The following is a 26,838-nucleotide window of genomic DNA, read 5'->3' on the forward strand; positions in this document are numbered from 1 at the left end:
CAAACTAGGGTTACAGGGTTAGAAAAGAAGACAATGTGAGTCTGTTTTGAATGTTTTCTAAAAATTTATTAGTACAAAAATGTGTGGAAGGTTTTTCCAGTAAACCTGTATGTGTTGGCTCAGCCTGCCTGAAAGAGATTGTTCAAGGGAAACGTGCAGGGATTTTTAACAAGTTTTACTCACAGAACAACACAGAGATATCTTCATATCTTCAGCATTTCTTGAGATTTTACTTTTCAGACAATTCCTCATTTTTGCCTTTACAAGTGAGCCAAAGTAATACAGTGTGAATGTTCTTAGCCTGTACAGTTTGCATTAACTGCTTGCATTGCTTTTGTAAACCTTTTCTTTCTGCTTGCTGAGAGAAGGTGTAGCTGTGTTATTTCCCTCTGGGCATGCCAAAGGAGTTTTTTCTCACTTCTTTTTATTTAAGCAAACACAACATACCACAACAAAATACCTGACGTGCAGATACAGCTCAAAATCTGATGTGAGGGTACAGCTCAGTCCATACATACAGTCTCTGTTATTTGTTTTACATTGGTTTGGGGAAGACCATTCTGTAAATTAAGAACTTCAGGAGTCTTATTGACAAGTCAGCACTGCCACCAAGGCTGGCTGTTCATTGTCATCCCTGTTCTAACAGTTTAACTAATGCAACTCTGTAATCAAATCTTTCCATTTTCAACTCTTGAATTTATGTGAGTAATCATTAGATCTTGAAACTTAAGCATCCTGTAATTTACCTTAATATGATGCACCTTCTCCATGTAATCTGTGGGCATGGTTAGTTGAAGAGGTGAGTAGCTTGGCTCTTGGAAAAAAGAAGTGTCATTTGCTTTCCAGAAAATCAAGGTAGGTTTATTTATAATTCTGCACATCCATTTAATAAAGCAGTAAACAATATGGAAGTATGTTGATATCAGTTCCGGATGGAACTTCACATTTTCATATGAAATATTTCTTCATATTTCTGACTCGATGCTCATCAGCTTGGCACTTACGACTGGGTTTTTAAAGCAGTCTGTTCGTATAGGAAAGAGGCTTTTGAGTTATGATTGCTGTTATGGTGAAGCCAGCTTATGCTGTAAAAAGTCCCATTACTGGGAAACTTCCAAAGGGTGCCCTGGTGCTGCAGGCATCTGTGTATCTGGTGTCCTCTGTGAACGCTGCTGGTACCGGTAACTGTTGGGATTCTGGGTAAGTGTAAAATGGAGCATCTGCCTGGAAAATAACCTTAAAATACTTTGTACTTAGTGTAGCTACAGTCCCCACACTGGTCATAATAATTGGTGAGGATATATATTTGATTTATCAAAATTTATCAAAATCAAATCAAGCTTTATTAATGGAAAACATAAATAAGCTGCTGTGCCTTAAAAAGTGTACTGAATTTACTTTTTAAATTGCACATAAATGGACCAGTGCTTTTAATGACACTGAGTTAATCCAGCTACTTTAGGCATTGGCGCAGGTAAGATAATAACTGGAAGCAAGCTAGATTTCTGAGATACAAAGCTTAAACCCTGAGTGGAGGTGAAAGAGAAGTATGTGCACCTATAATCTACTTATAGAAGCTAATTTACATTACTGGAATCAGATTCTCAATCATCTCACTAAAGCAGCTGGAAGAATCAACGAGTTTAAAATATCCCATGTTGGTCAGTGGTTGTTTTGTGATGGAACATTGATACTTTGCTTCTTGAAACCTCAACCCGAATGGTGGGTCACGACAGTTTGTATTTGCTCTTTCAAAGTGAGGAAAGCCATGAATTCTGCCCCAGACTCACTTCAAAAACAGCCAGATCAAATACAGTCCTTGCTATTAATTGACTCCATGAAGAAACCCAATCATTTGTTTTAAGGTTTGAGAAAAGAGAACAGTCCTCTTCTCCCCATCTCAGCACCATCTTGATCCTCCACCTTTCTTCCAAATGTAAACACTTGAGGGGAAAAAAAAAATCAGCAATGCCAGAACGTTACAGTGAGCAAAGCAGAAATCAGGGTAAGACTTCCTTGGTTAAAGCTCCCGGAAGAAAACTTTATTCGACCTTCAACTGCTGGGTAAACTCTCTTCATTCTGTCAAGGTAACGGGAAACGACATCGATGTCAGGTTCACCTAAATGAACAAGAAGAAATGATGAGCGTTCTCTGCAGCAGCCACACCCCACACCCAATTTAGAACTGCGGATTTAGCCTTAAAGACTGGTTTTATATTCCCGGCCTTCCTGACTCAGGCAGCTTACTGTCAGAACAGTGTAGGGTGGACAGAGAGTTGGATTTTATGAAGAGATAAAACCACCGCTTTGTAGTGGCTTGTAGCAGAAAGCTTTGGTGAAATCACATTTAACTGGAGAACAAAACCTTTCAGTTGACTGGCTTTCTTGTTTGCTTCTGTTATGGTGGAAATTTGGATAGTTCCCACCTCCTTTGGATAGAGTGCTATAGAACTGGCTTTCTTTTAGGAAGAATATCTGATCTGGGTACTGCTGTGCTGCACACAGAAATTGTCTACAGTTGAAGACCCCCCCATGAGTTATTGCAGCCATCCATCTCCAATGGGCTCTTTCTGGTCCATGCTCTTGCACTTCTGAAGAGCATCCCTCTTCAAAGTAATTTCCATTTTGCTCCACTGACACATGGGAAGATGCTGCAGGAACCTTTCAAACTGGTCACCTTTTGCTGCTCCGACTGGATTACTATCTCTCTGAATTTGTTTCTGCATCAGCAGTTATTTACTAAAACCTACAGCCCCCTGTATAAACTGTGGACTGAATATGACTGTAAACATTGCCCCTGCTTGGGAGAATCAACTTTAAGTTGAAACATCCTGACAAACCAAAAAATAGTCTGTGAGAGAGGTCCAAAAGGAAGTGGTTTTTTGGCAGTACAAACATGTTTAACTAAATCAACAGAAGTATAATCACTTTGGGATCAGAATGTGCCGAGTGAAAGTTCTGCATGATGTGGGTGAGATCCTAGAAGAATTTTTCTTTTTGGTAGGGCATTCTGGAAAACACAGAATGCATATAATGAATTTAAATCTCAAATACTTCAAAAGTTTCCCTTTGTCTTAAAAGGTCCCTACATCAACCATATGCATAGTGACCTTGTAACAATTTGTGCTATGATAAAGAGTCTTAATACAGCACTGGGTAACACTTCTCTCTGTAGCATGGCTTCTGTCAGCACCCTGACAGCACCTCCTTACAGCATCATGCTACAGAGCTCATGGGAAGCATGGTGCTGTCAGGGTGTGGGCTGACTCTGGTGGTGCTTGCTTGAGCTTTATGTCCTGAAGTAGCAGAGGTGATCATTCTCTCTGCAAATACCTCCACAGATTGCAAGTACGAGGTCTGAAGGAAATAGCACCTTTCCACCAAATGCATTGTTTACTAATTAGTGCAAGAGCAAGGCTGCACACAGTGCTTACTCTCCACTATATTTGTTTGTTTCTGTGATTTACTATGATTCCAGAACTGTGCTCCTAACAAAGCCGAATGGGTGAGGTTCACCTTCTTTGTGAAACCTTTGAACTTGTTGAAACCTTTGTGATTTAACTGAAATAAAAAAAGTGCAGTTGCTGTCTAAAACCAAAACTGGCCTTCCAGAGCCATCAGATTAGAAGCAAATCTATCCAATAAAAGCAAAAAAAAATTGACACTTTTGCTACAGAAATATCTTCTAGATCTTAGGATTTGTCTGCTACATTCTCGGAGCCTGTACTTACCTTTGCTGTATGCTATGTGGTTGTCTCTCAGCATGTGATAGCCGTCTCCACCAAACAGCATGTAGGATGGAAGAGTCACGTTGTATATTTCATCCATCTGCAGTGGGACGTAGGCTGGAACTCTGCAGGCTGTACAAAGCACTTCTATGCTAACGGCTCTGTTTCCTGGCTCTCTGGAGAGATCATAGACCACACGGATACCTGCAGGAAATAAGTTTGAGTGCCACTTTAAGCAGTGCCTGTTGAACACATGGCGCTAGAAGCAGCGTCCTCCATCATTTTGAAGATTCTATACATTCACTTCTGTGACTGAGAGGTCGTGTTGGTTCAAAGGATTTTCTTAGTGCTCAAATCAACTTTTACGCAAGAAAACACATGAATTTAGAGAGTTGCTGAAATACTGCCTCACCTCAGGTGTCTGATCATCTGCTCTCTTCTTAATGTAACTCTCCAGAAACAAACTGGAAACTGCAAGGTTGAAAATACTGTCTCTGATTGCTGTCAGCATCTGCTTTTTCTTTCTACTGTCTTGTTCAGTGAAGTGACTTTTAAAGCCAGGCAGCCTATTATGGGTAACGAACACTGTCCTCAAGAAAAGAGAGTTAAGCCAAGACCTAATGTTGCTGCTCCTACTCACTGTAGGAGAATGAATGTTTCTCACAGTGAACCCTCGTGCAAAGCCTGGGGAGGGCTAGGCTGTGAGAACAGCATTACCAAGAATTTGCTGCTCAGGAAGCCACTAACAACCAACCCAAAGCACAGCAGCTCATCTGACCTTGGCTCTCTTTCTCTTTGCATCTTCTGTCCTGAGCCCTTTCCAGAGCTACTAGGTATCTTTTCTTTCTTTGTAAGACAAGGCAGTGCTGCTGCCTTACCCTGGCGGTAGGTAATTCACTGGTACAAGCACTTGCCACCTGTGAGATGCAGATTGTGTCCTTGGTATAAGGCGGTTATGGATCTCATGAGGGGTGAGTGCCCCCATCACCAGGCTGTGTGGGGAGAGGCAAGGAAGGAAATCACTTGGCCTCTGCCCTTGGGCCTGGCTTTTCTGCTACGTAAACAAAGAAATCCGCACAGCATTGCAAGCAGAGCAGGAATAAACATGCCTGTAACGTAGCATGCATCTGGATAAATATCTGTGGAGCTGTGTTTCAAGAAGTGCATGTGTTTCTAATATTATCTTTTAGTCTCTAAAATATTTAGAAATTCTCTGAAGTATTTCCATGGCCTACTTGGACTAATTCTAAACATATCCCTAATAATTAGGCAATGGCACAAACTGATCTTGATAAAACAACAATGGGCAGTGACCAGCAGGGAAGTCTGGTGTGGGGTATGAGGTAGGCTGTTGGTGAAGAACTGAAAACAGGAGCTTGTCACAGCAGTTACTGCGTTAAAGCTCTACCTGATCATGCCTTCCTGTGGTTAATTAAAGCACTGAACTGCTGCCACTTACAACAGCAGGGAATCCTGTCTCTGCTGAAGAATCATTGATAGCTTATGTGCTGTGGGGCTTGCACAGCTCAGCTAAAAGGTCTTCAGGATAAATAGTGTCAGTTAGCTGGCACAGATGAAGCACGGAGCTGGAGTATGCTTCCCATTTTTAAAGAGGCAATGCAAAGGTCTTTCAAGTGTTAGACAAACAAGACCTGTGGAAAGGAGCGCTCCTTTAGAAAACCAAGGCAAGTAAGGAAGAAAGCATACCTCCAACCTGCAACAGCTCTCCTGTTCCTCTTCCGTACCTGCGCACACTGTGCTCGAAAGCTTCTTTCAGTGTGGAACCTTTCAGTGTTACCAAATCAAAACGGCCTCCAAATGGCAAAACAGACAGCAAATCTTCCATAGTGATGCTACCTGGGGAATGAGACTTTATTTACATTGGTTTAGGGGGAAAAAAAAAAAAAAAAAAAGAAAAAGAAAAAAAGAAAAAGAAAAAAAAGTACTGTCTTTAACTCTAGCAGTTTTTCCAGTTACTTAAGATGAACTCATGTAGCCCTGAAGAAGGATTAAGCTAAAGTGAAAAACTGTGTTTGTTTTCAATTTCCATTTATCCAGTATCAGGAAAAAGAGATCTGTAAAATTTCAAGCATTCAGAAAAAAAATAAATCATTTGTTTCATGGCAGACTACAGAAAGCTTCCAGCAACCATAGCATGTATCCTTCTGCAGTAGGAGGCGAAGAACAGCCACCAACTTCCTTTGTTCCACAGCACCAAGGTGAGAATGACATTATAAAAAGCATAAACAATACTAAAAACTTCTAATGTCAACTTGAGTGCAGTTCACTGTAATAGCAGATAACTTCAGAATGCCCCATCAGAAAAAGCCCAAACAGTGCCAAACACTGTGTTCAGGCTTGCTTAACAACTTGCTAATTTGTTCTTGGATAGCCGGCGCTCAGTATGTAGCTCTACGTACCATTAGCACTCCGTTCATCAATGGATGCCCGTATCCCACCTCCATTCAGGATGCAGAGTGAAACATGGTTCCATGACTTTCTGTCTGGACGTCTGACATTCTCATAAAGCTATCAAAGGAAAATGTTTAAACTGATTTTCAGTCTTCGCTTAGTCCAGGCTGTGGATGTTTACGCTCCAAGACTAAAAACAGGTGAAAGGTTTTCTGTCTTCTCCAGTATTACCTATGTACTGACTGTAAAATACTGATTTAGAAAAACACGGCAAAGCACATTATTTTGCTTTTTTAAACTTTTAACAAGAAAAATATTTGCCTTTTTTCTTTAGGGTTTTTTCTTTAGGGAAGTCTCAACTTTTCCCATGGTCTGTGTGTACGTAACATTACCAGGGAAAGATAGAGGAACAAAGGATCCTTTGTTTTGTTTTGTTTATTAATTCAAACTGTTGTGACATAGAAATGATTTGAGCACGTTTGGAGAATCAGAAAGTACCTTAAACAGAAGCTTAAACAGAACCTTAAACACAGCTGAACACTACAATATGCAGGGGAATGTACTGAATAATGGAGCTCCTGTTGCACGTTGCAGGGAAATAAGATTTTTCACCTTCTTGGAGATTGGTTTTTGATTTTTGGAATGCTCTTGGCAAAGAAGTGAGATGTAGAAGAGAGGTGGAATGTGAAACAGGCATATTCAGACCCAAAAATCTACTTCACGCAGAATCATGTGTCCAACAGTATCCAAACTCTGACAGAAGCAACTTGCAAGGACAGAACAGAATCTGCTTGAGACATCGTAAGGAGTCAAGAAAACAGAGGTCAGGGATCTACTCTGTTGTTGTTGGATGACAAGCCTACAGAATCAGTCATTAGAAATAATTGAGTAGAAAGGGACAGGGTTAAGAGAAAGGAAACAAGGATAATGGAAAGGACGGACTCATTTCCATAATGAAATGGCTATGGTTATGACTTGTCAGTTGCACAAAAAGACAACTACAGGAAGGGCTTGACAAAAAAGCAATAAATATCAAGAAGGGCATGTGGAAGTTGGATAGGAATCAGCGTACTTTCTCATTTCAAAGATAATAAAAAGTGGAAAAGATTCAGTGAGGGTTTACAGGGATGACCAAGACACTGAAGTGCATCTGATCATGGAATGCTGACATGGGCTAGGACTGTCTGTACTGGTAAAAGACAATGGAAGGAAAATAAATGACATGCGTAAGATCATGAGTGGTGCAAAAAGAGTGAATAGGGACCAAATGTTCCAGTACAAGGACGGCTCCTTGGTCTCCATCAGGCATCCAGCCAGGGCACAGCTGGCAGGAGACTGGAGAAAGCAAGATATGCAGGTCAGCTGTGGAACGCCCTGCCGCCGGATGCTGTGAATGCTGAATGATGGATGCTGTGAATGCTGAATGACGGAAAGGCTCAAGGGGGGCGGGGCAAGTTGAAAGAGGAGAAGTTCCAGTGGTGAATAGCGAATACAAAGGTGCTTCTTCTGACTTAGGAGTTCCCTGAGCTGCAAGCTACTGGGAGCATAGTGGAGTACACAACCTATCCACAGGCGTGCCCATACGTACGCTCTGTCCTCACCACCATCCCCCAGCCACTTTTGGAGATGAGACACTGGGATGGATTTTCCTGTTTTCTGCTCTGGTTCATCCACTTCTCTTCTGCATCCCTTCACTGGGTGTTGTGTGACCTTTAACTTGTAGGTGCAGAAATTTTTTGCTCCAGCTTACTGTTCACTGGTATTCTCTGAGGCCAAATCCATTCTTGAATTCATAATTCATACTTAATGAGTTGATTTTGCCTGTTGCTGAGTTTTTTGGTCTGAACTATACCTTCTGATTTAGTAATTGTCCCAGAACAGACGTCATGATCATAAATCTGTAATTCCTCAGTACCTAAAAAAGTATGTTTAAAATGTGCTCCTACACTCTCTGGTCTCAGCCTTGAACACAGAGGCAATTTAGAACAAGTGTTTGCGTGCTGCGGTTAACAATTCAGTCATTTCCCCTTTGGGTTCTTTCATAGTATTTTGTAAAATGCCATCTACATCTGTCAACCTGTTACTCAGATGTCAGGCTCCTGTTGGAAAAGCATCACTGAACTACCTGGACTTCTGTTTTGAGTAACTGTTTAAACAATCTTTCCGTGTTTCTCAATCTCCAGAGTTCCCAGTATGACTCTAAATTCTCAAGCCCATGTTTCAGACAGGTCTGTTTTATCCCTTGATACCCCCAAATGCACGGCACCACACAGGAGAGCAAATGTAAAACTCATCCTTCAAAGAACGTAAAAGGTAACCCATGTGGATTTATGACGAACACAGATGGTTGACTACAGACATCTACTTCACTGGAATGGAATTTTACATCCCAACACAGTGTGTATCAAGAAAGTCTACTGACTTCTGAAGGGCAATGAAACAATTTTCTTTAATCTTAAAGAGTGCCAATGTATTTTATCTCTTTTTAAAATTATTATTATTTTAATAAATGTATAATATTTAGCCCAAAGCAAGATACTGCTGTTTTAGCAGAACTGAATGCAGAATCCCCAGATCTTAATCTTATCTGGAAATCAGCACATGAACTAAAAATTGGATTACAATGAAAGCCATCCCATGGACTGGATAATCAGCTTTTGGTAGATACCAAAATGAAAAGTTATTATTAACTGCAGTTTGATTTTGTGGCAGTGCTTGTGGAGATCTGTGGCAATTCTCATTTCTGGAAATGGTTGCATTGGTAAATGTTTCTCTCTGGAGCATGTAAAGGAAATGGAGCTACTGTGGGAGAGTAAAACAACCCAAACCAATTGGTTTAAAACTGATAAGAGACTTCTGGTTTGACATGATGAAGCACAGTGACACTTGTAGGAGCACAGCAAGGCTCTAGGATAGGGTGCTGGGAGCACTGGGATTTCCCCACTGGTTTGCTAGGTCAAGCCTACTAGCCAGTGCCTGTCCTAAGGCCCTGACCAGGAGTGGGGCAGCCAGAATCACCAGGACAAACCCAGACACTGGTCACCTCCCTGGGGACAAGCAAAGCTGTGGGGAGATGGAGCCTGACCCTGGGGCTGGCACTGGGTCTTGAAGCAGGTGGGCAGGGACAGCGAGAGTTAGCGGTATCCTCAGGGCTGGAAAGTGCCCTAAGACTTTCCAGCTCCTGAGTTCTGGCTCTGTTTCACAAAAAGTCCGTAAAAGGGCACTGCCAGCACTGGCTGAAACAAAAGCGCTGGGCACACTCACTTGTCAGAGTGAGAATCAGAGCAGTAGAGTCATGGGCAGCTAAGCTGGCTCTCCCTCTCTCTTAAAACTGCAGCTTCAACAGAACAAACAGTTATCTATCTGTGAATCTATACCAAAAATAAAGTGCTCCCTACTCTACAAAGTAAGGTTCACTGCAGCCTTGCCCCTGCCAGGTCTTTCAAAGGAAATAGATGTTACAGGGACAGAAAGCAGCAGAGAGCCCATGCAGTGACAGTTCAGAGACTGGGAGCATTTCATCTGATCACCCTAGACTAATACATAGATGTGATTGCCACCTGTGGCGGTAACTTCTTACCATAGCATCACAAAGCAGGTTTCCCATGTTGCATTCTTGGAAACGGCATGCTTCACTTGAACCATTCAGATAAACACTAGTTGTTCCAATCTCTTTAGAGTAGTTCCCCAAGTTTTTCCTCCACTTCTCTACTTCTTCTTTAATCTGCTCGTCTATGAATTAGCAAAAATAAGTGTAGAATAAGCAGTGCTTATTTGTATACATTTTCAAATGTATACAAGTGTATCTGTGCTATGTTTCTTAAATGTTACTCATTCCCTAGAGGCTTTTCCAATATGGCATCCACATTCATTCTAAACAAAGCTCAGGGAGGGAGGTGGCAGAGCTGCATAAACTGGTGAATAAGTTACTCTCTCGTCACAGCAAGGCCCTCTCTTCTATTCCACTTACACATATTTTCACCCAGTTCTGCTGCAACTGCTGAACAATGGGATTTCTGGCATCTGCTTTGACAGATGGCAGCTTCTATTCAAGAACTTATAATATACAAGTGAGCCTGGCCCTTACTTCACAGCATCTCTTCCAACTCCCCTCCTCCCCCTCAGCCCCTTCTAGAGATAGTTCCTTCCCCTTTAATGCTGTGCTAAAAGGGATACTTGTTCAAGTATCAGTGCCAAGGAATAAACCCATTATAGAAATTAACTCTATACACACATTTGTGCAAATCTAATTCTATCAGAAAATAAATAGGTACAAGAATGCTTGCACATACAGATACATCATAACTGCTTTACTAATTTTAAACCATCTGCCTTGTAACTTTGTCAGCAACAGCAACATTTATAACATTATGTTAAAATTGCATGCTTATGAGATCAGAGCATCTATCAGTCTCAATTTTTGCTTTTTACTGTCTCCTAAGTGGGAAGATAATGTATCACCTGAGTTCCCACAGAAGGACTCCCTGTGATTTTAAACAGGCAAAGTCATGCATTGCATTTGTGTATACTCAAGGGCCTTTATATCTCACTCTTTGGAAAAGGAAATACAGAGGAAAATGGATACAACAGTGACAGCCTGAACTCCACACTGAAACGAGCCACAAGTGCAGGAAGAAAGCTGAATTCTTCTGCAATGTTGTGCTATGCATTCAACCCAGTAATACTGGAGTTGTAGTACAGCAGGAAAATTCAAAGTCCACTTACCTTCAGGAACACTGCTGTCCAGCAGGATAGGATTTCCAACTGCTTCAACTACATTTCCTTTCTTGTCAAATGTAACATTCAAGTAGCCAAGATATTTTCCATACGCATAAGCTTGTACCACTGGCACCTTCCTCCCATCATCTGAGTCAACCATGAAGGGATACGGGCCAGCTGGCTGCTCAGTGGAGGGAGGGGTTCCTGCGCAAAACAACCATGTTAAGAGGGGCTTCAGCTCATGTGCCCTTCAAGGAATTGTAAGAATGACATTTCAAGTGCCTCCTGTCCTTAATAAAATAAATGGGATATTAAGCAGAACAAATTCACATTTAGTTGTCCAGTTATGTTAATTCATAAGAGATGATGTTGTTTTGAGGACTTGGGCTCTAATAACCACCACAGTGTTTTTTGAGTTGTGACAGCGCACTCCTCCAATGACATCATGTGACAATAGCAACAAAGGCACTTTTCATTCTGATGATCCAAATATAAGCCTCTAAGTCGTGCACGTATGCCATTCTCTGGCTGAAAAGCCTTCATACTACATTGCTCTGTACCAGCTAGAAAAAATAAGAATGTAAAATACAGAAAAAGAAAGGGTGTTGAGATAATACACAGTCAGAATACCTACAAGGAGTTTTGTAACTTTTTTTTAATCAACACCCAATTGATTTTTGCTATATAAAAATTAGTGTCCAAAATCTCAGACAGGCTGCAAACCTGTTGCAAAAGAAGATTTCATCGGCATGAGAGTTAAGTAGTCATGGATTTAAAACTTACTGCCCTGCAAAGTTTAAAGTGTGTTTAGATGTAAGACTTGGAAACAGACACATTAAAGCAAGATATTTCCAGAGCTCTTGGCTCAATCAGCGTAGCCTGCTGTGGATTTAGAAACCATGCAGGGGAGGAAGTGGCAAAGCAAGCCATGTAGCACCTGTCCCAGGGTGCCAGCTGCCTCCCTGTGGCCTTGATGATATACCTGAGTAGTATCACACCCTCTGATACTCCCATCAGCACCTCAACCCCATCACCAGCAAAGACCCAGGTCAGGTGGCTCCGAGAGGTGTCGCATGCGTGGTGACAGGTCCTGCTGCACACCCCCCACAGCCTTTTCCATCTTCTCCATTCATGGGAATGCTTCCCTCTCGCTCTAATGGATGAGAGCTGGGCTGCCTGCAGGCTTGGGCACGTGGGCGTGTAGAAGGGGGAGTGGAAGGAAAGCACACTCCTGACTTGCACTGCTCACAGCACAGCTGGTTTCCTCTCATTTGTGGTTGTTTATGTAGCATGAAATCCGGGGATGATAAGCATGACAAATGTTCCTTCCAGAACTCTAATGCAAATCATATTCATCTCTAATCCCTCCTCTTCTCAAGAGGGAATGACTGTAACAAATGACAAGCTGAACCAAGTTCACAAGAGAAACATTTTTTTTCCTACTTTTAGCCCTGCTGACAGAGTTGGTTGCTTAGAGGAATCCAGGTCCCTTCACTATTTGACTGTTATTTTGGGAAGAATTGAAACAATCCCGTAACTAATGAGAACCCTGAAGCATTTATGCACACAGAAGTGGCTTTAGTTTTTTGGAACTGGAAAAGGAACTGGTTTTTACCTTCTCTGTTTTTTGAATGAATGGAGCATTAACAAGAGAAAGCTATGCTTTCTGGTCATTATTTTAGTTTCTATCTATCTATGGCTAATGAGTCTTTGCAAAGGAGTCTTCAATCTGCCATATAAATCCATGATGAATGCATACACTGAGTACTGTGTTTATCCTTCATTTTACCATCTCCAAAACAGTTTATTAAAACTTCAGGAAAATGCCACCAGCGGGCAGGAGGAAAATAAAGCAAGGTCCCTGCAGGACATGCAGCTCAGCGATGGAATGCCCTATGACCAGCTGTTGTGTGGAAAGGCTGTAGAGCTCATGGGGAGATGAGGCACGTTCTGGGAAGGGAAGTTCTGGCAGTGACTGGGAAATACTCAGGAGTTGCTTCAGGCTTGAGAACTCCCTGATCTGCAAGCTGCTGGCAGCACATTTTAGTATAACATCTCCACAGACCGGTCTCTGTTATCATGTTATCACCATCATCAAAGAGTGATGGTGAGGTTATGGATAGGTACCAGATATGAGTATGGCCAGCACTGCCGGCAGAAAATTGTATTTGTGAAAGTCAGCTGAGTTTAAAGAGAAGCAATCAGTTTCAGCTTTGTTTTAGAAAAAACATTTCAGCATGAAGTAAAATACCTGTATAGAGAAATGTGTTTGTGTGTCCTCCAATAACAACATCCACTCCTTTCACCTTTTGGGCAATGTTTTTATCCACAGTAAAGCCAGAGTGACCTAATGCAATTATTTTGTTCACTCCCAGAGCTGTGAGTTTGTTCACTTGCACTTGCAATGCTTCAATTTCATCTTCAAAGATTACATCATTTCCTGGGGAAAAAAAAAATAAAAAGAAAGGAGAAAGCAAGAATGAATATATTTACAAAGCATCAATTACAAGTTTTTCTAACACATAAACGTCATACAGGATTCTTTTTTGTACAATTAATGGAAGTTCAAATGGCAATGGTTTCATAGTTGGTTCAAGCTCCTAAACTGAAGTTCTGCAGTCTCTCAAGAATATCTGTATGCTTAGGCTAATTCAAGTTTTTGGTAATGGAATGTACTTGCCTATACTAAATAAGTTATAACTCCATTGATATCAATAACAATAATAATAATAATAATAATGCCAATTATTATTATTTAGCTGGAAAAAGGAAACAAAATGTGTCAGCAAGTTCCTGGCTTATTTCCACACAGGACTATGAAGCTTCTTTATTCCTGAATTATATTACCCTGAGATGTTCCCTCTCCTCTTGGGTTAAATCTCTCTCTTTTTACTGTACACTCATCTCATTATTTTCCCTTCTTCTGAGATGTTAAGCATCAGCTGCTTCAAAGTCCTGCCTTGTTAAACAAATGATCTCATCTAACGTGAACCCCTATCAGTAATGTCAAATGACTGCACAGCAAATGAGCTGCTGTCCCAAAAAGAGAACATAAAGAATGGAAAGGAGAAAGCTCTTCTGGGCTGCAATGTTGGAAAACTCACAGTCTTTCTGAAATGTTTCTGTGCCTGCTGAAATTATTCTAATGTGACAAACAGCTACAAGAACATTAGACAAATAGGGGTTTTGATCCTGGTCACAGTGCTTACGGTTGTACAAAAGGACTTCCTATGTAAGAAGATAATTTCTTCAACAGAGTTTTAACAACAGAGTCAACAAACTGTCAGCCTTAACTGTTCAGTGAAGACAGCTGAATAACATTTCAACCAATTCCTCATCTACCTAATGCCTCTCCTTCCTGTAGTTTTTCGATCAGGCGGTTTTTAAATGTGCCTTTAAAGTCAAAAGATTTACATTATTTCATAACAAACGGAGGAGTGAAACTAATTCTTAATTCAATGCAAAATGTCTCAGGAAATGAAGAGGAAACTGCCACAATAGAAGAGATAAAAGGGGGTTATATAAATTGGATACCCACCACACCCGCTGAATAGCTCTACTACTGCCAGAGGGAATCTCTGTACTGCACATTTCAGAGCAAATTGTGTAGAGCATCCCCACATTTTTCTCTTGAGGAACTCTTCTTAGGATCAAAGAGTCAGAAACTAATTGAGGTTTGGAAGGGCCCTCCAGGGGCCATCAACTCCAAAACCTACTTGGGGCAGGAACTCAAAGCCAGATGAGTCTGCTCAGGTCCTGTCCAAGCAAGCTGAAAATCCACAGCCTCACTGGGCAACCTGCTTCTTGGCTTAGCCACTCTTAGCATGACAAATCTTTTCCTTACATCCTGCCATAATTTCCTGTGGTGCTACTAGAGCCCATTGTCTCTTGTCCCTCCTCTGGACCCTTCTCAGAAAGGTCTCTTTCTGTTTTCTTTCTATTAAGACAATGGAAGACTTAAATTATATCCTTAGCCTTCCTTCTCCAGGCCACCAGCTTCAGCTGTGGGCCTGTCTGAAGCTGGGCCTAATGCAGAGCTCTTTGCAGAAGACAAAGTCCAAGAAGCGCTCCATGAATATAGGCCCTTCATGTGCTCATCTCACCAAAGAGTCATAGAATGGCCTGGGTTGAAAAGGACCACAATGACCATCTAGTTTTAACCTTCCTGCTATGTGCAGGGTTGCCAGCCACCAGATGCGACTGCCCAGAGCCACATCCAGCCTGGCCTTGAATGCCTCCAGGGATGGGGAATCCACAACCTCCTCAGGTGAACTGTTCCAGTGTGTCTCCACCCTCTGCATGCAAAACTTCCTCCTAATATCTAACCTAAATCTCCCCTGTCTCTGTTTAAAACCATTCCCCCTTGTCCTGTCACTATCCACCCTTGTAAACAGCCATTCCCCCTCCTGCTTATATGCACCCTTCAAGTACTGGAAGGCCACAGTGAGGTCTCCCTGCACCCTTCTCTTCTCCAAGCTAAACAAGCCCAGTTCCTTCAACCTTTCCTCATAGCAGAGGTGCTCCAGCCCTCTGATCATCTTAGTGGTCCTCCTCTGGACCTGCTCTAAGAGCTCCATGCCCTTCCTATACTGGGGCCCCCAGGTCTGGATGCAGTACTGCAGATGGGGCCTCACAAGTGCTGAGTAGAGGGGGACAATCACCTCCCTCTCCCTGCTGGCCACCCCTTTCTTAATGCAGCCCAGAACACAGTTGGCCTTCTAGGCTGCAAGCGAACACTGCTGGCTCACGTCCACTTTCTCATCCATCAGGACCCCAAATCCTTCTCCGCAGGACTGCTCTCACGGTGTTCTTCCTCCAGTTTGTATAAATACTGGGATTGCCCCAGTACCTTGCACTTACTTGGCCTTGTTGAACCATCTGTGGACTAGCTACAATAGACATGCACACCACAGCATAGAGATCAGTTCTGCAGAGAGCTAAGACCTCCAAATGAAGGGCTAGATGTGGACTGGCTGTGACAGCAGGCAGTTCCCTGTACCTTCAAAAGGGATTGCTGCTCTGGAAATGCAAGTACTGCTCTCACAGCCTCTCCTTGAGCTAGCCACGTCACATCACATAGCTTCACATCTCAGCCATTGCATTGCTTCATCAAATTTAGCTGGAAGTGGCCAGCAGGTTCAACACTTATGCAGCGGGGAACTGCAAGGGTAATTGAATTTCTAATTTCTCAAGGAATGAGGCAAAAAGCAACGTACTGCTTAGTGTTCCACTGCCCATTGAAAAAAATGCATATAATCTGAATTGAAGTACCGTTCTTAACTAAGAGTTTTCTACTGCTTCTGTCAGTATTTCACTTCTCTCCCAAGTTATTAAACTGAGGTGACATCCTCTTCTCCTTTTAGCTGGGCGTAGGTTTTCAGATAAAACATCCAAACTGAACCAAGGAAATGAACTGGCTGCATGTTAAAAACATTATGCAAGCTAGCCAGAACAAACTGGATAAATGGAATTTAAAATCACATTTTAGAAAACTGGCCAAGTTGACATTTTTAATAAATATTTTTCTGCCATTAGGGTTTTTTTTGAGTAAGCTGCTTTGGGTCTGTACCTTACACAAAATGACAGTGGACAAAACTAGGTCTATTATTTAACAACAACAAATGGGTATATAGCAGCTATGTGGCACTTCTCAGGACAGATAAAGACATTAATTATTTGGGGAGTTCACAACATACAGAACATCTACAACAAGTCAGGCACTCAGTGAGTTGGTAGCATCATATATGAAACAGTTGACCTTGAGATTATCAGACAGAAGTCTGTCAGCATATCAAGGTCCAAACAATGCATGCAGGACCTATAAATTGAACTGAGTGCTCCCCATCCCTACCATTTCCCAACAGTAAAATTATCAGTATTTTCAGCAGAGGTTAATTGTTCCCTCACCATAGCAACAGTGAGGTCTAAGGACTTCTTAATTTTAGTGTGTTTTAGTATGTTCAGCATTTTTTAGCCAAAGCAATTACAGTTCAGCCTGAGCAAATTGCACTATCTGAGAGAAGTATGTGGAGATAAGCAAGGGAATAAGTTTAAAATTCACTCCTTATGTTATTCATGGTGCTAAAGAATTAGGCTGATACCTATTTTGCCACTGACCCTCCTCTGACAAGATTTTATCAGTCTGAAGGACTGCTAGGTCCCAGGTTCTAGTCACCGAGATACACAAACATATTTTGAACTCACAGTTTTCAGAGCTTCCAAACGTTCCTCCACTCACTGAGAAGGGCAAAGCAGAAAGCTATAAAAACCCTAATCACTATAAATGGTAGCTGTTAGATTTTGCCCTGCTGTTCACTCACACTGTGGGATATACTTAGCTTAGTGCTTCTGCAACTGCTCATACGGAGCTAACAAGCTTTCCCTTCTGGTATTGTCTTTCCTAGTCGTGGTCACTGATAAAATGTCTCAACATATTGAGACATTCAATACAATATTTTTATGTTGCTGGAGATGCATTTAAATGCTGTAAAGAATCAGTCCAACATTATCTGGATTTTCCTCTAGGAGTATTTGAGTACTGCTAGTAGTATTTGAAAGGAAATCAGCCTGGTTACATCCCCACACCAACACTGCTGTTTGGAATAAAAGCAGAGATCTACTTTATTAACTGTTGAAGAAGAACAACACTGGACAAAATTGGCTGTATGAAGAGTTCTCGAACTCAGCACCATGTCAGATGATACTGGAACACTCTCATGCACTGGTGAAGTTCTACTGCCTACTTACACAAAATACAGATCCGTTTCCTTTTTCATTAGGGAAACAGACGGCTCCCAAAACAATATTGAAAAATAGGAGTCAGATACAGAAGTCTGTTCTGACCTCATACATCCGCTCCTTGATAGTTTAAATAAACAGCGTAAGAATTAAATGGCACAAAAGGAGCAGCTTAATATTGCAATACATGAATATTCCTTTTCTCAGGAAAGATATGCAACACTGGTTTAGCTTAATTACTGTCCAATGGAAAGAGACAAAATAAAATACTTTTTTTTTTTTTTTTTTCTGAGCAGAAAAATGTATTAAATCAGTGCTTAGAACATCTCTGTTCCTTTTAGAATCTACGAAAATCCAGGAAAGAAAGTCAGATTTTCATAGGATGGGACTGAACAGTGAACAGGCAGTGACTCAGATCTCCTATGGCTGATTCAGATATTTCCATTCTCTTTTGTTTATATTTATTCATTTCCATTTCTTTTTACTAAAAGCAAAAAAGAAAACAAAACCCCCAAAGTGTTGGAATAAATAGTCAGAAATTGAAAAGTTTCTTCCTCATCAACTCTAATTTTACTCATGAATGAAGCAATTGTGGTAAAAGCTGAATGCGTGTTCCTTCTTTACTCTAATTTCTGGAAATATCTGAGAGGCCAAAAACATCTTGTGCAACTTTTGCTTTAAAAACACAGAAGTTCTCCTTGCTTTTACTGGTGCTAAAGCATGGAGGCACCCATGAGTAAAATTCCAACACAGAGCAGTGTATTTACCTGAACACACATCACTCTAGAGACAAGTTGTATTCATGACTTAACACTTATTTAAATGGATAGATAGCAATATGAATATATATATATAAATAAAACACTCCCCCCCAGTTTTCCCACAATCTCACCAGCCTTCTTATTATTCTTAGATATTCTGTGATGCAAGATAATTACCAAACCTTCACTAGCTTAAAAACGAGGAAGTCAGAAGTTTCAATCACATGGGGATGTACCAACAAAACAACAAACTTTCCAGTTGAGAACATTTGTCATCTTTGGGTTCAGACAAGTAGATAAGCAATAAAACAGGAGTAAAGGGTATAGACATGTTAAAGAAAACATACCTGGCCGTGAAAGAAAGGAAGTTTCCTTTGTAGTGTAGCCAACGATGCCTATTTTTTCTGAGTCAATATGTAGTATTTTAAAAGGGTGAACGTATTTCATCATTTGGTTTCCCAATGGGGTTTTTCCCTTAATGTTTGCACTCAGAATTGTAAAATTAGCATTTCTAAGTAGAGGGTCCAATAATCCACTCACACCTTCATCAAACTCGTGGTTGCCCAAAGCCTGTGAAAAGCAGAAGAAAATGTAAGGTACTTCCTACAGTTCAGTATAACTACTCTTATAAATGACATACAAGGTATGTTTGAGAAAACCAGGTCTGTGTTCTAGGGAAGAATGCCATTTCTTGTCTAAACCATCACATTTCTGTTTCCCACGAACAAAGAAACATTACTTCTTCTGGTTTAGGTTTCTGTTTTTTAGATGTTCTTATATCAGTACAGATGTGAAAGCAGGAATCTAAAATCTAAGTGCTTGTATTCATTATTCATCATTCAGATTGGAACCCAGCAGTTTTACATCCTCTAACTATGACAGGATTAACAATAACCAGCAAATAAAACATGCATTTTGTGTAAAGAAAAATAAATAGTGAAAAAACAGTACAAGCCAATCACAGTATATGTTATCTTTAAATAAAATGCACTTTAAGAGCTCAGGCTTGGATTGCTGTTTTAAAATATATATTTAATGATATTTAGCAATAATTCTTGAGGCCACACACCTGGGCCTCCATGTTTGGTGCCAGCCAGAAAATCACCACAGAGGGCAGCTATGCAGAAGCTCAGCACACACAAGAACCTTGCATCACCCTGAGGTGTTAGGAAAGGAAAGGACATGTCTATGGAAAGGCAGTGACAGCATTAGTTGGCACCTGTAACAAGATTTCAGGTGGCAACTGAGCAGAGTATGACAGGGGTGCTGAATTCAGTTAGCGAACCCTTCTAAACAAAAAGGTGCTCGTGATTTTGTTCTGAAGGTTAAATAGGAAAAGCTGTATACACCGTCTTAAACGACTTATATACCTCCCTGATCTACACATCCACATCTTTGTTCCTGTTTTTATTCTCTGAACAGACAATATAAAGGAGGATTCTGAAGCCACAGCAAGCATGAGAGGTCAGCATTTGAGCAATGAACTGATACTGTCTTTCTTTTGGGGGAGACAAGACTCCCAGCCTCTCTGACTCCCACAGGCAGGGAGCTGCTGGTGTGGTGGGATCCAGCAAGACTGAGGGAAAATCAGGACATCAGCAAGATCTTCCATATCTTGCATCTGCAACCAACTGCTCCTGCTGATGCTAGTGAGAAGATTGCTACCACTCCAGGGAAGGAGGCAAATGGTTCTTGTGCTGCTGCTTCTGTGTTTTTCAAGCAGAACTGAGAACCATCTTGAAGAAAATCGCGACTTCAGAGAATGCAATGATGTGTTCTGACTGTATACCATTTATAACCAAATACTGACTGCAACCTAACCTGTGGTAAACAAACAAAATAAATAAAAATTAATAATAATAATAATAATAAAATAATCAAATGTATGGAAAATCATTTTGATGTCAACATGTTCTGAAAGAATGGTGACAGATTGGTGGAGAATCTCAAAACAGTAGCAAGCCATTTCCTTTTGGCTGATGAAAATACCTTTTGTTCATCCTAAATACTAAAGTATATCCCAAAACAACTTGTTGCAAACGAAAGAAGAACTGGAATTGCATATAACAGCCATTAGCACATGAACCAAAAAAAAACCTCCGACCAAACAAACAAAAAAACCCAACACACTTATGAAACCTTGTTTCTCTTGGCTTCGTAGCTTGCAGTTGGATTATTTCTTGTCCATTAGGATAAAAGCTTTGGTCAAAACTTTTCCCATGATGTGGGCAGTTATAAAGTCTCTTGTTCATGAGAAGTCACTGGCGTCTAATAATACAGCCTTATTTTTGATGTGGCTTTTCCTCTGGGGAGAAGGATGGACTGCTCATTTGGGGTTCCTTTACTCTACCCAACCACTATTATGCATGGAGCTCCTATGGCTTTTTAATCTTAGAGAATAACCCTTCAGCTAATCTGAACACACTCTACGAGGACAGTCTGAGAGTGCTGGGGTTATTCAGCCTGTTGAAGGTTCCATGGAGCTCTGATAACTGCTGTATCTAAAGGGGGATGTAAGAAAAAAGAGGACATCATACTTTAAGCAGTGTTTGTTGTGTTAGGACAAGAGGAAGTGATTTAAAACTGAAAGAGGGGAAATTTAGACTGGGTGTAAGAAAAGGATTTTTTACAATAAGGATAGTGAATCACTGGAACAGGTTGCACAGAGGTGTGGTGGTGGATGCCCCATCCCTGGAGTCAGTCAAGGCTGGACCAGACTCGAAGAAACCTGATCTAGATGGAGTTGTTCCTGTCCTTGCAGGGGAGTTGGACTAGATGGCCTTTAGAGGTCTCTTCCAACTCAAACAATTCTATGATTCTGTGGCAATGAGGAATAAACAGAAAGATGCAGGCATACAGCATGTGGTCATACAACCCCCCTCTCACAAGAATCAAAGCTGGAAAGCTTTCAAAAATCAGGATTCAGATTAACATATGGACGCAACTTAAAACTAGAATGCTTCTCTCACCCCTCCAGTTACCGCCTCTATGGTACTTCATATGGATTTCAGTGCTGTTCACACCAAAAAGGAAAGCTAGCAGCAAGAGGATTTGGAACACAATACCTAGCTAAACAGGAGACAATAAGCCTGTAGTGATAGTGGGCACAAAGGAGAAAATGAGAAATCTAAAAAGAACCCACAAAGTTTGTCCCACTTGCGGAACAAACCTGATAATGCTGCCAAGCTGCCCCTAACACTCCCTCGGCTCTCCTGCCCTCATCCTGCAATGATTTCTGTGACTCATGTTCCCTTCATCCTGTTTGCAATCCTACTTTGGTATCTCAGCTTCCAACCACTTTGGTAAGCTACGCCCCTTCTGCCAAGGCTGTGACTTCTCAAATTCTACTTACAGAAGCACTGGCTCACCTTTCTGCAGTACGGCTTTGACCTCACTCCCTGTGCAAGTGGCTGACTTGCTTCACCTAAAGCATTAGCATTCAGTGCAAGCCTCTGGATACCCACTATGGTTCAGATTTTTTTCTTTTTTAAATTTTTTATTCTGATGAAAAAGCTAATGAGATATCCTAACTGAACTGCCAATGCTTCCTACATTATGTCTTCCTGACACTGGGAATTAGCTCAATATTGCTGATTTTGCCTAAAGGAACTTCTTCTGATACAACTAGCGCTTAGAGAACTCCAATTTTCACAGAATCACAGAATTGTAGGGGTTGGAAGGGACCTCTAGAGATCGAGTCCAACCCCCCTGCCAAAGCAGGCTCCCTACACCACGTCACACAGGCGGGTCTTGAATATCTCCAGAGAAGGAGACTCCACCACCTCCCTGGGCAGCCTGTTCCAGTGCTCCGTCACCCTCACCATAAAGAAGTTCTTGCGCACATTCGTGCGGAACTTCCTATGCTGTACTTTCATCCCATTACCCCTAGTCCTATCCCCACGCATTACTGAAAAGAGACCAGACTCACCACTATGGCTCCCACACCTCAGGTATTTATAAACCTGGATCAAGTCCCCTCTCAGCCTTCCTTTCTCAAGGCTAAACAGACCCAGTTCGCTTAGTGTCTCCTCATAGGGGAGATGCTCCAGTCCCTTCACCACTGGCCAGTCAAATCAGCAACCACTAAGGGTGAGAAAGGGCAACCAGCAGCAAGATTTGGGAAGGAAGGTGGAAAAATATGATCTTGAATATCATCCTCCTGTTCTCCAGAACATCAAAGTGTTTCCCAGTTCTGCAGGCACATGTTCTTCCCCATTATCACTGGGTGGAAACCCTGTGACAATGTTAGTTTTAAGATTAAACAGTTCAGGAGGCCAAGCAAGAACGAGCAGCATCCCTCACAGCACTGCCTGTCTGGTATGAGGTGTGGCAGGAGAGTGCATGAGACAACGTTTCCCCTTCTGGAGATGAGAAAGGAGAACACACTCCACAGAAATCAAGATAAAGCCAGAGGATGCAGTTTGCTCAGAGCAAGATTTTCCTCTCAAGCTGTCATCTCTGATCAAATAACTACACACTCCCGAACTTAATTTCCATCCCTTGTCTCTTCTCTGGTGTTGTACACAAGCAGAACAAATCACAGTAATTCTTCATCATTCTGAGAGAAGAGGTTTAAGAACAAGGGTTGATCATAACCACCCAGCTTCATCCCAAATCCTCAGCCTTCCCGGTCGCGCTCATAGAAGACAGAGTGGAAGCACAGCGCCGGCTTCCTCAGGTGCAGTGACGATCCCCACGCTACCTACAGCCCGCCGCAGTCGGAACCGCTTCACACCGGACTCTTAGGTCCCCTCACAACCCCGGGACTGCCAGGACTAGACAAGAGCAGGGCTGTTCCGACTAACATCCCATATCCGAACTCTTCGAAGCAGCGCTGCCGCTATGTGCCCTTCGTCCCTGCCCACCGGACCAGACACAGCCGTGCTGCCAGCCCCCAGCGTGCACAGCCAGGTGTAACCCCTCGGGCGTGCGCTCCTCGACCCGTCAAGCCGGTCGCGGCGTTTCCCGTCGATTTCGCCGAGCCCCTCTCCACCAGAGCCCCTCCAGCCCGCTCGCCCCAAGCCTCTGCCGACAGTGGCTCTTTAGCAGCATCCCATCCTCTCCGCAGCCTCGGCACACGCTCCGTTCTTTGGCTGCCAGCTGACTCCTTTACCCAACGGGATATCCTTCACCCAGCTCAGCACTTCACTCTCCATCCCTTACGCCCCCGAGATTCGCAGCCCCTCCGCTGCAATACTCCGAGGCAGGCACACACCCGCCCCCCCGGGGAGCGAGGGAAGCTCCGCACCGCTCCTCTTTACCATGGCATCGTAACGCAGGAGGTTCATGAAGCGCACGGCTTCCCGACCCTTGAAGTGGGAGAACCACACGGTGCCTTGGTACTGGTCCCCGGCGTCCAGGAGCAGTACGTTGCGCTGCGCCTCTCGTTCCGCCGCCACCCTCGCCGCCCTCCGCGCCACGCCACCGAAGCAGCCCCGCTGCCCGTCCCCGCAGCCCAGCGCCTCCACGTGAGCGTGGACATCGTTGGTGTGCAGCAGTGTGAGCCGCAGCCCCGCCGCCGAGCTCAGCCACAGGCACAGGCACAGCGCGGCCGAGCCGTGCGCCATACCGCGGGCACCGGGGGGAGGCGGAGCTCGAGCGGCTCCGCGTGGCTCCGCGGGGATGGACGTGAGGGGCTGAGAGCGGAGGAGAAATCAGGTGGAGGCGAGAGGACAAACTCCAGCGTTCCCAGGGATCCTTGGTGAATGTTTAGTGCGCCTCAAGGAGTTTCTTCAGCTTAGATGAAAGTGTTTGTTTTCCAGGGTTCCACCCAGCCTTTCCCCTCCTGTTTCCCCAGTGATGCTTAAAATAAAGCGTGTTGTTTCAGCCTGAGAATGACTTATTTAAGAGTTGACTTAATTACAGCTTTCATGTTTTCAGCGTAGGCTCGCGAACTGCTTTCTGTGACTATTTCTGCGGTGAAACGCCGAGCTTACGGTTGCGGCTTGGCATACGCTTGCTGACGGGAAAAAAAATGACACAGATGCTTTAAATAAGCAGCTTGTAGGGAGCAGTGTGGGGTAATCACCGTTTGGATAAGTCAGAGCTGCCTGTGCCCCCCCACCTGGCCCTTTAAGTTGCGTATCCACAAATGGGATGATGACCAAATCAGATGGAGAAAGTTATCTTTCCCGACGGTTCCCTGCATCCTTTGGACAATGTCACACTGCAAGCAGCGACTGACTGGTCGATTTTTCCCTTAAGAACAGAAGTGTCCCGACCACACGGAGAAGTGTCAGTTCCCGCAGCACTGTGGTGGCTGTGTGAGGCACTGTCTCTTTGCTGACGGCTGATGTCACGCTGAGATTTCCTGGGTACCCAAAGTCCACGGCATGGAATCTGGACTCATTTGGTCTGTTTGTTTCCTCAGATGGCTGGAAAGTAAATGAACCCGTGTTTTCTACGGTGACTATGATCCACCGTCCCTGTGCTCGCATACATGACTTGAATTAAAATAGCTGTGGTATCTTCTCATTTCCTTGGATGACTGTGCTGTGCGGTACCTATCTCATCTCTGGGAAGTCCCCAGTGCCAAAATCTTGCGTGGCACTTCCTCTCCTCCTCCTTAACCTCCTTTTCATGTCCCCTCCACTACCTCATGAAACAGCCTGGCTGGGATCCAGCTTGAAGCCAAGGCGCATAAATGTAGCTGCACACACACACATGCATACACATGCTCTAGTTTGGCTAGACTTTCATTGAGGCCAATGGAAACTTGGTTAGGACAGTCAGTGGAACTTGGAGAGTGACTCAGTCACCCCAGAGCAGACACAAGAGCTGTGTGTGATTCATGACCTAAACTAAGGTTCTGGCTGGTGATCTCCAGGTGTCCCTCTAGAAAAGATGATTTCCTGCAAGTCTTTCATCCTACCTGCCAGCCTCGTGATTGCTCAGATGTCTTTGGGCAGCTGAGTACCTCCTGCCATGGCTGCTCTGCTGTGCTGCTCCCTAGGACACATTACTCCCTGTAGTGACTAGATCTCTACTGATTTTATGAGAATTTAAACCACTCATCACAGGTAGCGAACACCTGTTCTGGAGTCAGTCACGCTCCTTCATCCTGACCCAGCAGCCCTGCTCTGAAACTACTCGCCCAAATAGCTACACCAGCATTGTCAAATACCCACAAACTGCCAGGAATTCAGCTGTGTTGACAACAAAGACAGCCCTGGCCAGCCACTTTATTCCTGAATGTCCAGGCTTACATCCTTGTGTGCACCTACCACCTTTAAGCTTGTTGACACCTTTCTGACCTTATCGTCTTTCCTTGCGAATCATAGTTCACAGCCACACCATTTCTAAACAAGTCCTGGTCCTGCCCTCCACAGCTCTGTGCAAACATGAGGGCACTGCAAAAAGTTCAAAAGGAAGCAAAAGGTACTTGCACACGCAATGCTGTTTTTTACTTGTACAGCGCAGCCCAGCCTTAAATTCCACAGATTTCTTTCACTTCTGGAACAGGAATTCTTTGGTCTGGTCAGGGATGGTGTGTTGGAAACAGCTTGGGATGTTCCAAGGCATTGCACCCTGTGTATCAGGGTGGGGGGCCCACACTTCCTCTCATGCCTGCTGGCCATGGCCATCCACAATGTGCCCTTATCAGCTTTCCCACTTCTGCAAGGATCTCACCTCATGTAAACTTCATTTACAAGGTGATGAGAATGTAAATAGGCATCCTCTTACTCCAGGAAGGGCTCTTTGATAACAGCGCTTTTATCTTGGAGAACATCTTGGGCATTAACTAAGACAAAAAGGAACAGATGTGGGATTAACCTTGTGCTGAAAATGTCTACTCCAGAACCATATCTGGGTGCCCGGAGCAAGAATATCCTGTTACTTAACAGGATGTGCCCATTAAATACTGTCCACTTCTATCGCAGCCTCTCCAACCTACCGCTATTTTAAGGAAAAGCACAACATTGTGCAACTGCACAGAGGTGCACCTGAGACTGTTGGAACTGGAGTTAGAGAAGACAATGGAGACACTGGAAAGTGAGCACAGAGAAAATTTTAGGGGAGGAGGGAAAAAGTGTGCGATAACTGTTAGTCGAACCCTTTCTTTCAGCACTTCTACTCCTCTGAAATGAGCAGGCCATGCTCTGGTGTGAGCCAGTGGTGCACCCTGGGATACTGGGGACTGATCTTCATATTCAGCATGAGAAATGTCTTAGGACAGCTCTTCCAAAGCTCCTTTAATCACTTCCAGAGCTCTCATACAGCTGAATCTGACATAGGTTATAGATACTGGTAACAAATATTGCAAACAGTAGCAGAGCAAGGGTGAACTCAGTTTCTCTCTAGGAAGTGGATTGTTCTGTGTTACTCCTTGTGGTCACTCAATAGAGCTGTATGGGCAATGAGCTCTTGGTCTTTCTTACTATGGAAAATAGTGCAGAACAAAGTATGATGAATATGTAATGTTACCAGAAGTAACTCCTGGAACTTAATCAGTTAAAAATGTATCTTGCCATGCTGTTTCT

General features: G+C 43.1%; 1 protein-coding gene across 2 annotated transcripts; it reads right to left on the reverse strand.

Moving 5' to 3' along the window:
- Positions 1 to 44: 44 nt before the first annotated feature.
- On the reverse strand, positions 45 to 24,056 carry NT5E (5'-nucleotidase ecto). Of its 2 annotated transcripts, none has more exons than XR_014944173.1 (9): positions 23,620 to 24,056; positions 18,706 to 18,928; positions 13,111 to 13,299; positions 10,866 to 11,063; positions 9,721 to 9,872; positions 6,149 to 6,257; positions 5,436 to 5,581; positions 3,732 to 3,932; positions 45 to 2,120 (listed from the first exon to the last, which is right to left on the reverse strand). XR_014944173.1 is itself a non-coding variant. In XM_015858889.3 (9 exons), the coding sequence occupies exons 1-9, from the start codon at positions 23,923 to 23,925 to the stop codon at positions 1,963 to 1,965; spliced, it is 1,686 nt and encodes a 561-aa protein (XP_015714375.1). In that variant the 5' UTR covers positions 23,926 to 24,052; the 3' UTR covers positions 45 to 1,962. The 2 variants fall into 2 exon arrangements, 1 of the variants encoding a protein (XP_015714375.1); XM_015858889.3 differs by having other exon boundaries at positions 5,436 to 5,585; positions 23,620 to 24,052.
- Between the last annotated feature and the right edge of the window lie 2,782 nt (positions 24,057 to 26,838).

The sequence above is a fragment of the Coturnix japonica genome, chromosome 3 (assembly GCF_054131305.1).
Source record: "Coturnix japonica strain WE chromosome 3, WE-NBRP24, whole genome shotgun sequence".
NCBI classification, from domain to species: Eukaryota; Metazoa; Chordata; class Aves; order Galliformes; family Phasianidae; genus Coturnix; species Coturnix japonica.